The sequence below is a fragment of the Lycium ferocissimum genome, chromosome 11, assembly GCF_029784015.1.
Source record: "Lycium ferocissimum isolate CSIRO_LF1 chromosome 11, AGI_CSIRO_Lferr_CH_V1, whole genome shotgun sequence".
NCBI lineage: Eukaryota > Viridiplantae > Streptophyta > Magnoliopsida > Solanales > Solanaceae > Lycium > Lycium ferocissimum.
Window position 1 is genome coordinate 20325141 of NC_081352.1, and position 12243 is coordinate 20337383.

Genomic DNA, 12243 nt, shown 5'->3' on the forward strand with positions numbered 1-12243 from the left:
TTCTCTTCTTTTTTGTTTCATTTCTTCACATTACAGAATTTTACTTTTAGGTGAAAGTTTTTTTTGTTTTTTTGAAAAGGGGGAAGAGGACGGTCTGTTTAGGAGATAGACTCATCGAAGTAATATGTGCATTCTGGGCGGGGCTGGGCCAACATTTGAGTTGCGGGTTCACAGAACCCAGTAATTTTGGCTCAAACCCTGCATTTGTATGTAAAAGTTCATTTAACATGTATAAATAATTTATCCAAAACTCAGTGAGTGAAACAAACTGTGATCTAGAACCCATAAGTAACAAATCCTGGCTCCGCCTCTGATTCTCGTAACATATAGAGGTGACTCATACTACATTCTTGAAACAAAATAACAATGAACATGCATAATAGGCTGAGGGAAGAAATATGCCCTTAGCAGGATGCAGCACGATGATCACTGTCCTTCCTTGATGACATTTAGTTTTTGAAGAATGACTGTTATTTCAATTGATGGAACAGTATCTATTTGGCATGAAATATCATGGTCTCATACCAGAAGAAACAATATACTTGGTTCAAGACAACACTGTATAATTCAGTTGCCGATGGATCAGAATAGCTTTCATCATCCAAGAAGCAACATCTAAATGCATCTATGATGGCTACATATCAAATCTTCGAAAGCAACATCAAACACACAAGCGATGAGAAGATAAGTGGCAAATTCAATATGTAAATATAACTGTAAAGTTACAAGGAAGCGTGCAAGTGGGTGAACGCATCACCAGACAAGCTAGTCACTTGGAACATACGGCTTTTGAATCCCCGAGCTTCTGGGCCTTGATTGGAATGTGTTACAGCTGAAGAAAGAGGTTGGTCATTCAGAAGCGTACTTATGTGATAAAATAACCTTTGCTTAATCATACCGTTGTATATCCTTTTTTTCATTTGGATCCTGTCAAGTTGGAGAGTCATCTAAGATTCAGAGTCACGGTCTTGTTTGGATATTGGTCGTAGCAAACATGACTTCCTTCATTGAATGGATTCAGGCTTCGTTTAGCTGCTGCCTGCCTGTGTAGTAAGAAAATCGGAGTTTGACGTTGAATAGCCATAGTGAATTCATCACAAGTGGCCCATAGTGAATTCATCACCAGTGGCTAAACAGAGTGTTTTCTCTGTTCTAACTTATGCTCACAATTTTCACAAGCTACCATTACCATTTGACCACCTGCGGAAAGAGCAAATGACAAAGCCCCTTCCTCCGAGAACGCCAAACCTTGCAGAATTAGATGCTGATGATCGTCCTACATTACTTGTCGATGGGATATCATTATCAATGGCGACAACAGTACTTGCAATCGGTGGAAACTCCACGCCTTCTTCTACTACCCCACCATCACTCGCGCTACCATCCCCAACCTCCACATCAACTTCCCCAACATCAAGATTCACGGCTAGAGACCCCGTCCGTGATCTCAACACATCTGCAACTTCACTCGTTACATGCTTGCACTTCTTAACCTTAATTTTCACCAAATTAGGACATCCCCAGGAGAAAGACACGATCCCTTCATCCGTCACTTCACATCCCTTAATACAAAGCTTCTTCAAAGCCATACATTTTGTAGCAATACAAGTTACTTCAGCATCCCCAATACTCTCACTACCACAAAGTGCTAATCTTTCTAATTTTTGGCAATTAGAAGCAATGGCTAATAAACTACTCTTTGTAGGCTTCAAACCCATAAGGACCAATTCTTTAAGGTTTACAGTATTCTCAGCAATTGCAGACAAACCAATATCGCCTATTCGATTCGTCCTCCATCCATCAATATGAACCTTCCTCAACAATTTACAATTTCTAGCCACATCTACAACCCCGACATCCGTACATTCCGGAACCTTCACCAAATGCAGAGTCTCCAACTCCAAAAACTTCGATATCGCCTTAAGTCCAATATCACTCACTTGAACCCTCTCTAATAAAATCTCAACTAAATGATTTTCCATGTTACTTGCAATCGTCTCAAATACCCTATCCCAATCACCTAAACATCGCAACAACTTCAACGTCCTTAGATTCTTTGATCCCGTTATGAAAGGTCCGAAACATTGTCCATTATAAAGCTCTTTTAAACATATAGATTTAAGCGAACAAGAAGCATTAGATCCAATACTAATCGGTTCTTCAACAGACACACTATGAGTATTATTCATACACCGTAACCGTTTAACAGATAGTTCTTCAAGGGAAATGCTGTTGTTAAGCAAAGCATTCATACCTTCAAAAACAAATTAAAAATTAATAAATTAATTAATAAATAGATACTCTCTCCGTCCCAATTTAAGTGTTTGTTTTGGTCTGTCCAAAAAAAAAAAAACTGCATCTTTCTATATTCAGTAAGTTGACAATTCAAGCATACTACGTGATAAGTTTAAAACCACAAATTCAAAGGACATTTTAATACATTACGCACATCTTTAATTTAGCACTATAACATTCAAAATTCTCTTTTGGGATAAAAGTACTTTTAGTCCCTAACTTATTGGTAAATTCTGCTTTTGGACCTGTATGGCTCAGCATATTTAACCTTCAAGTAGATAAAATGTGTGTTTTTGGTCCCCTGAACGTAGAAAATATATTATATTTGACTATTTATAGTACTATATTACCGTCAAATATGAAGTAATAGTACAAACTTGACATAACACATGAGTAGACGAAATGGTTAATAATTACGGTAAATTTGTGAATATTCACAAACAAAGAGATCAAAAGTGGACAATTGAATTAATTGAAGGTTTAATGTGCCTACTGCTTAGTCCAATATTATAAGGACTAAAATCATAATTTATCAATACCTGAGGGACCAAAAATGCGATTAACCCTTAGCTTTTTATGTCCAATCAAACTAAAGACACTTAAATTACGACGTAAGGAGTAAATAAATAGATAAATTTAAAAAAAATTAAAAAAATCATACCTTGAGCTCCAAACATACAAGATCCACAAGAGAATTTCCTCAACTTCTTACAATTCTTAGCCAAACAAGCCATTCCAAAATGAGTAACATCTCGACATCCACGCAACTTCAAGCGCGTGAGATTCACGCACCGGATAGATATAAGGATCAAACCCTCATCGTTTATGCTAACATATTTTCGGTCAGACCGGAGAGCGAGTTTAGTAACGGAATTAAAGCGAGTGAAGATGGAGGGTATTTTGGGGATTATTTCGGATTTTGCATTGAGTGAAAGACGATGACGATTTTGTCCTTCGATTAAAAGCCAACGCCGGCAGACTAAGGAGCATTTCTTACGGTCGATGGAGGGTAAGGAGTGGAATATTAGAGCTAAACATTCGTCAGGAAGGGTATAAGTGTAATTTATGGGATGTAAAATGGGGGAATTGTCTTCATCTGAATGTACAGGGTTAGTTTGGGAATAATTGAACTTGGTGGGTGAGAAATTGTGAGTTGAAGAAGATTGGCCCATAATGGGAAATGAAGGAAACTAATGAACGGCGGCGTGGTTCATCGGAATTTGTTTGTAATGGAGCTTTGAGAGAGAGAGAGAGAAGAAATGGGAAGGTTTAAATGAAGAAGAGGAATTGCAACGTGGCCAATTATGTTATGTCTTTATAATTTTCATTTACTTAAAATTGAGGAATTTTATATGCATTGTCACGTAAGTTCAAGGAATAAGTGAAATTTTTAACTTCTATAGTCTGACACTTTAAATGAAGAAGAGGAAGAGCAACGTGGCCAATTATGTTATGTCTTTATAATTTTCATTTACTTAAAATTGAGGAATTTTATATGCATTGTCACGTAAGTTCAAGGAATAAGTGAAATTTTTAACTTCTATAGTCTTACACTTTACTACTCCCTCCGTCCAATAATAAGTGTCACTTTGGTCAAGTTTTTTTGTCCCATAATAAGTGTCGCCTTAGAAAACCAAGATATAAGTTGACTAGTATTTTTCAATTCTATCCTTAGACAATTAAGTAACTGTTTACCCTTAAAATGGATAACAATTAAATTTGTACACGGTGAGAAGGATATGCGATTTGATTTAATACAAATGGCTAATAAGCACTAAACGATAAAGCAAATGCGAGTAAAAATAAGCAAACCACAACAAAACAACAATGGATCTTGGGAAGCGATCGATCCAAAGGCTCGGGTCCTGAGAATCGAGCTCGTGCTACCGTGATTAAGTAATGAACAATGATAAAACACTTAGAAAGATGGATGAACACTTAGAATCAAATTGTATTGCTTAATATGTTTGTGCGTATGAAAAAGAACTGCCAAAGAAAGAGGGGGTCCTCCTCTTTATATATTAGAGGAGTCCTAACCCTAGTACAAGTCTAAATAAGGCATAAAATTTCCAATTAATGACAAGCGAAATTGGCGCCGTAATATCCGATTGATGGCGGATATCTCGGCCCTCGTTCATCATTATTAACCGCCTCCTCGTCCTACCCCGATATTCGGTTCCACCCGAACTCAGTGACCCGGGGTCAGTCGTGCTCGACTTTGCAACGATTCAGCACTTGATCTTGACCCTGACTGGATTCGTCCGATCCAGCAACGACCATCATAACCTTACATTTCTTGTTGGGAAACCGAGGATACCCTTGTCCTCGATTTTGCCCGTATACAGATAGTCCCCCCATTTTTCGGAGGGAAGTATTAACTTCGGGAAATGGATCTGGATAAAGCCGAACAGGCCGCACCTAGCCGCCTTGGAAAAAATGTTCCCATCAAATCCTTGCACTCTGCCCGATGTTAGTTCATAATTACTTCAACCGCCTAATCAGTCTTGAGAATCCACCCCTTGTCAGAACCCTTAAATCCTTCAACAACCCTTTTTGTACTCCCCATTATATAAAGCCCATATACTTCCTTCTTGCCATGCACTTTGAACCTAAACCCTAAACCTCATCTTCTCAAAGAAAAGCCTTTGCATGCAACTGCCAAGTTCTACATTCTCTTCTGAGTTTTGAACCTTTCTTAAACTATTATTTTTCACCGCTTGCCACCATGCTTTAATCTTGGTCATGACTTCTCTACCGTTGCTAACCCAAAGTGCGGACCATTCTTCATCACCGCCATATTCACCGCCCTTGTCAGCGATGGGAGCGACCAGCCCTGAGGAGGAGTTGGAGTTTCTTGCTGCGGACGTTCTTCCTGCCGGCTTCAAGTATGCGAATGATTGTAAAATATCTTCTCATCTTGACTCTGTGGAGAAATTTGAATCCTTTATCGACGATGCTACCATCCCCCTATGTTCGGAATGATTGTAACCTCAGTGCGGACGTCGATGTCCGCCCTGTTGAAAGTGGGGTAAGGATCAATCATCATGTTGTTGGTTATTCGATGATTTATACCTACCCCTTTTCCATCGGGTTTTCTCTTCCTATTCCCCAAGTGATCGAGGACTTCTGTCGTTAATATCGTGTATGTGTTGGCCAAATTGCTCTGCAAGTCTGGAGGCTTGTGTATTGCCTCAAAATTTTAGCAAACGTAGCCGGGGTTTCTTTTACCCTCGACCACCTGATCCATATATACGTTCCCCGGGTAATTCGAGGGGGCATAGTTCATTTGCTTCCTCGTGGAACTCGAGGCCTCATAGATCCGGAAGATGACTATGACAGGAGATGGCTACATCGGTTCGTAATGATTCGTACGGACCAACTCCACCGTTCCCTATCCACAGACTTCCCGGAGATGTGGAACCCCATGCCGAATCCGGTCGAACCTGAGCTTGTAATCACCATCTTTAAATGGGTAGTTGCACTTTTAGGCGCCTCCCGTGACGTGGGCCGTTCTTGGAGGAGCATGGCACCCGAAGGGTGGAAAGGCAAGAACCATGGTAATTCTCAATCTGCTTGTGGAGCTCTTTAATTTTTCATTTTATACTTTAACCTCGACTCTTCGATTTTTAGGGCTCCCGACGAAAAGGCCTTCAAAAGGGAAAAACATCGTCGAAGGGGATGTCGAGGATATTGTTGGACGAAGAAAGACTACGACTGCGTTGGCGAGAGCATCCGGTCAGAGATTCCCTACAAGAACCTCGGTCGTTCCCTCAAAGATAGGCTCTCGGGTCAGAACGCGCCGTATTTTGGAGGCTCGCCGGGAAATTCCTAGCGATGGACCACCCCCGATGATTATTCTTGACGAGAAGGATCTACCGGAGCGAAACAGCCCTGGTTCGGCGGCTCCAGAGGGTAACCCCGGGGCCATTTAGCCGATGCTTAATATTGTGGAAATACCCGAGGGTATAGGCTGAAGTTCTCAACCTTCGGTTCACTATACCGGTTTGGGATTCCTTTCTGTTATAGTCTAGGATTATAAGTTAGGTCTTTTTGTTTTGCAGAACTGATGTAACCGAGAAAATCGAAAATTCGACATATGAAGAAAATTAGTAAAACTTGTGGGCTGGCCTTTTACCAGCTTTTATCGAATGCATTTGGCTTTTAACCTCCGTTTGAACTTTTATCTTCATTCATGTTTTTGTTACGTCGAACTCGAGGATACTTTATCTAGTAAGTTTTGAAATAATGCGGGAAAATCAAAACATCTCATCAACGGCTCCAACGTTTATCTACCCCAAACGTTTCTTATTCCTTCTCGTTGCTCTTAGTTTGTTCGGGCTATGCTCGGTCATGATCGATACTTGGTTGAATCAATGTCGATATTGGCCCTCGATCATGTTAAAGTCTCAATCACGGGGCCCTCGGTTGGAACCCATCCGATCCCATGTATTGGTCCAAATCGTAACATAACGGGAACTTGTTGGTAGACCTGTCCTCGATCTCTTCCATGCATGGTGAGTAGCTCAAAACGACGGGAAGTGGAAGTAGCCCCGATTCCTTCTCCTGTAAGATTCATATAAGCTGATAAGATCAAACGTCCCATCAATCACGTCGTTCTGACATCAGCCACGCGTCGTATCCTAATTGGGCGAGCCGACGGTTATGGAATGGCAACCGTCTCGGCCTCTCCCTATAAAAGTGAGATCTTCCCTTTCATTTTTCACCTTCAGAATTTTCACTCTCCAGAATTACCATCGTGCTTTTGAATACCCAAACCTTCATATCTTCAAAAATCTACCCAGATCTTCAAATCTTTATATTAAACCTTCATACCTTGTTATTTTCAGAACAATGACTAAATCTTGAGTCTTCCTCGGCTCCAAAAAAATACATTCAATTACGTCACAACTAAGGATTTTAAGGTAGAGAGACCTTCTCAGCAGGGGGATCGGGGTGCTGAAATATCGAATTATATATGCACGATCCCCCCGAATAAACTTGAGCATGTCAAAAAGGACTGCAGTTGGGAAGACAAAGAAGTCGTTATTCCTGATTGTGATGAAGCTATCACGACCCACTACGAGTTTGACATATATACATTTGGAAGAAAATTTCTCGAACATATCCATCCCTCGTTTTGGTGGATCGTTACACTCCTCCGCTACTTTGCGGATAATGTGGAAAAAACTTTCACGATCAACCACCTTCTCCGGTTGTACAGTCCCCGAGTATTTCGGGGTGGTATGATTAAGCTCGTACGACGAGCAAAGAAAGCTCCCTTTTCTAGCCTCGACGAGGACAGGGACCGAGGCTGGCAGGGAAGATTCGTCCGAGTGAGGACCACGGATCTGATCCCTGCTAATAAGATGTCGTTCCCCGAGAAATGGAACCCGAATCGTAAGTGAATTTTTCTTTCCAAGCGACTAAGTGACTCCTCTGATGTTTTATTTGTGATTTTAATCTTCGTCCACATGTTCACAACCTTCGCCGAACCCTCAATGCGGTTGCCGACTTGGAGGAATGGATCGGTAAAATTTGCAGTCAGCTTACTTACACCGAGCGTAATTGGCGTTCACTTTTCAAGGGCAGATGGGAGGCCGAGAATCATGGTGAGTGTCTGACTGAGATGTCATTTTACCTCCTCGTATATTATGCCATACTTCGTCTAACATTTTGTTCTTTCTCCCTTGCAGGCCTCTCAAAGGCCACCAAGATCCGAGGGCAGGATGAAGAAGAGGCTTCAGAAGGCGAGGCCGATGCTTCCTCCCTCGCCCAGCCCGATGTTGTGGCCACCGAGGAAGAGAAGAGCAAAAAAAAGAAGAGGCGGTCCTCCGAATCGTCCGGTGCTCCCTCCGAGAGCAGAAAGAAGTCGAGGCTTACCTCTAAGGAGGTTTCTAAAAAAGATACCGGGGCTCGGGTTCTGGACACCGAGGCCATTGACCAACTTAAGAATCACTCCGATGATGAGGACCTTGTTCTAGTCAGGCATCGGTCCTCTAAGGAAAACACCAACCAAGAGCTGAAAAGCTCAAAAGAAACCATTCCACCGCTGGTGGAAAGTACAAGCCAAGAGCCGTCGAGCTCGAAAAATAATCCCCCGACACCGATGGGTTTGGAAACCATCGAGTCGAGGCTGGAGTCCCCAAAAGTGTTATCGCCATGCCATCTTCCATTCAAGGATCGGAGAAGGAGGCAGCCACGGCAGCCGACTTGAGGGCGACTTCTACTGCCACGAGTTCGAATGTACCTTATATTCCACCTCTATACAGTATAGGTTCCATCCTTCCCTTAAAAGTTGTGGCTTCGGTTGAGACCATTATTTGCATACAGGACTCACCGCCTCGATCAACGGTCGCTCGATCCGAGAGCCCAAAAGCTAAAGGCAAAATGACCGAGGAACCTATAGTGTTGAAAGATGCTGCAAGTCATTTGCCCAACAAAGATGCAATCACGGTCGAGGGCCGCTTAGGGTTTGGCCATTTGCGCATCCCTGTAGCCGATCTATTCGGGGTTAACTCTGGTCCTCGATTGGAGAAAAATTTCCCGGCCCCGAGTGTAGACCTAAACCAAAAAAGGCTGGTCTCGTTCATGGTTCCGGCTGACATGAACATATTGTCCGGTCCAGTCGGGGTGGCCAGCTATTTGTATCCTCTAGTGACCGCAGAGGATCAGAGGAAGATGAATGAAGTCGATGGCTCCTGCCTCTTTAACGAGGCTCAGCAGGCCTTAAACCGGGTACACCTCCTTTCTCTGTTTTTATACTTAGCTTTATTTCTCTTTCTCATCCTAACGATTGCTCCCCTTTTGTTTCAGGCCTCCGTGCTTCACCATGAAAGCTTTCACCATTTGAGAACGGAAGTGGACCATCTTAAGGATAAGCTCGAGAAACAAACCCGAGAGACGGAATCACTCAGAAAGCTCTACGAGTGAAACCAAGAGTTTATCTCGAGCTTACCCGACCCTTCCGCTCTTGAGTCAGAACTGGGGCAGGCCAAGAATCGAGGCCAGACGGGAACGTGACCTCCTGGCAGGAAAGGTAAGGGCTTTTGAAGTTCATAATAAGCAGTTGATAGCCGATGTTAACGTTATCTCTTCTCAGGCCCGGGAGTATGTGACCCTGATCGACCAGCTTTGATTTGAGCTCAACGAGATTAAGCCCGAGTTCGAGGCCTTCAAGGGAAAAATGGATAGTGTTGTCTCCGAGCGAGATGCTCTCAAGGAAGACTTGGCATCGGCTAAGGATCAGCTCCGTGTGATGACGGAGAAGGCTGATGAGAGGTCGAAGCTAATCACTGAACTCCAATCGAAACTTGCCTCGGCTGAGCTGGAGTGGGACAATCTTGGCCGTGATAACATCGATCTGCGGTCCAAATATAATGAAGCCTTGGGCCAAATCTCGAGTTTTAACGGGATGTTGGCTCAGTATAAAGCCGATGTAACCGCGGCCGAGAGAAAGAGCGACACTCGGGCCGAGTATATGCGGTGTCTATCCCGAAGGGAGACTTTAGAAGACATTTATGCCACCGGGGTGGACTTATCGGACCAGATCGAAGAGGCCAGGAGGCTCGAGGCTGAAGCGAAGGCCAAGTATGATCCTGATGGATCGGACAGTGACTTCAAATTGGACGAGGGTGATGCCAAGAGCTCAGATAAAGATCACGCTTAGGAGCCTTAGATTTTCGCTTTTTGCGATTTTCTATATAGTTTTTTATGTTTTTGAAATTCAAGGCCGTTTTCTGAGGCTTTGTAAATATTTGGCATATATATATACAAGGAATCTTTTTCCCGGTTTAATTCACCATTTTTCATTTCATAATGTTCCTTTATCTTTTGTGTTTAAGGATTAGAATAATCTTTGACTTGGTTTCGAACTCGTCTGGTGTGTGATATTTCCTTAGCATGCATTTTTGTCTTAGCAAAAATAAAATTTAAAGTGGTAGTGACTCGGTCTCAAGTTTCACCGACATATGATATTGCCTTAGCAAGAATAAAATTCAAAGTGGTAGTGACTCAGTCCCGAGTGTTACCGACATGATATTGCCTTAGTACTAAATTTCAAAGACGATACCGGGGCTTGTTGTTAACTTTTAACAAGTTAATGAATATGTAGTATATAAAGGCCTTATTTTTCTATTTGCGAACTCAGACGTCTCCGAGTCGTATTGTGCGATCGGGTCAAAATTCGAATGACTTCGGACCTCGTTTGGACCGTAGTCTGCTAAACAAGCTAAGTTGTAGTTTTGGGTTTTTAGACCGCTGTCTTAAACAATTTAGACCATAGTCCTTCATATTTTAGACCATAGCGTGTTAACAATTTGAGCTTTTAGCCTTTATTTCGGATATTTGGGGTTCGAAAAATAAAAAAAAATGTAATATTAATGAAAAAAGGAATAGTAACGGCTAAAGTGATACTTTGAGAAACTTCCAATTTTATTGATCGAATCGGAGACAAGATTACAATAGTAGTCGTGGCAAGGACAAACTAATCGGGAACGATTCAGTCGACCGTTTGGCCTTTACAAAAAATCCTATCGTTCAAGCCTTGGCTTTGACTAGGTGTCGATTTTCCTAGGGCAGGATAGTCACCTAGGACCGGAGTCCGAAATATGAGGGCTCGAGTACTATTGATCTACCGGGGGCAACCCCCAGTCCCCGGTTCTTGACTGATCTTCTTGGTTTTAGTCACACGATGTATGGCGCTACCTTATTAAAAACCTTGCCAGAAAACCCACCTCGGGACAAAATCGGTCAAAGGGAAAAAAAGTGCAGCACGCTGCTTTCAGTCCTAAGTCTACGACTTCTCAACTTCCACCGTATTGCTTCTAATGTCCGCTTCGACGTATGCCTGCATGGTTAGACTTAAAAGAACGGAAAGGTAAAGATTGTTCATACCTTAGCGGTAGTATCGTTTTAGGTGCGCCACATTCCAGTTATTTGGAAGTTGTTTTCTGTTTTCAGACTCTCTCTGATAGGAGCCGTTCTCGGTTAAACCGGTAACTCTATACAGTCTTTTCCAATTTGGGCCCAATTTCCCTTAGTTGGGGTTTTCCGTACGGTCGTAACGATCTTGATGAGCTCCTTAGAAGTTGACCGTCCTCAACCCTGATTTTAGATTGATATTTGTTGTGTACATCGGCCCATGTGATTGCTGGGTACTCCACCAGGTTTTTCTTCAATTCTAGAGATAAAATCGAACTCCTTGGGTTGAGCTCCTAAGCAAATGCTTGAACGGCCTAATCGTCTTGTATCGGTGGTAGATCCATACGCTCCATCTGAAATTAGGCCACGAACTCTTGGAGCGTCTCGCTTTCCTGCTGCTTGACGTTGAACAGGTCCGATTTCCTTGTTTCCACTTTTATGGCTCCAGCATGAGCTTTCATAAAGGCATCTGCAAGCATAGAAAAAGAATCAATAGAATGTTCGGGTAAATTGTGATACCATGCCATTGCTCCTTTCGACAAAGTCTCCCCAAATTTCTTGAGCAGGACTGACTCTATTTTGCCCTTTTCGAGGTCGTTGCCTTTGACAGCGCATGTATATGCTGTCACATGCTCATTTGGGTACGTGGTCCCATTGTATTTAGGAATATTAGGCATTCGGAATCTCTTCAGGATCGGTTTCGGTGCAACACTTGGAGGGAAAGACACCTGAATAAACTTTTTGGAGTTCGGTCCCTTCAATACCGGAGGTGCTCTTGGGATTTGATTGAACCCCGAGTTATAAGTTTCCACTTTCTTATCATTTGCCTGTACCCGCTTTGTTAGTTCTTCGAGCTTTTTCATCAGTTCGGCGGTTTTCCCGAGGTTGTTCCCGTTGTTCTCAGCGACAGGCTTCTCCACACTCGGGGCGGTCTCATCGGTCTGTTTGGACTGAACAGTGTTGGGTGCTTGATTCTGGCTTTGTAATTGAGTTATGACCGCTTGTTGGGCCTGCAACTGTGCCATAGCC

The 12243-nt window shown here is 42.7% G+C and overlaps 1 protein-coding gene across 1 annotated transcript; it reads right to left on the reverse strand.

The window, feature by feature from the left end:
• Positions 1-677: 677 nt before the first annotated feature.
• Positions 678-3616, reverse strand: LOC132037857 (putative F-box/LRR-repeat protein 8). The gene is made up of 3 exons (XM_059428491.1): positions 2957-3616; positions 1190-2254; positions 678-1043 (listed from the first exon to the last, which is right to left on the reverse strand). The coding sequence occupies exons 1-3, from the start codon at positions 3465-3467 to the stop codon at positions 1018-1020; spliced, it is 1602 nt and encodes a 533-aa protein (XP_059284474.1). The 5' UTR covers positions 3468-3616; the 3' UTR covers positions 678-1017.
• Between the last annotated feature and the right edge of the window lie 8627 nt (positions 3617-12243).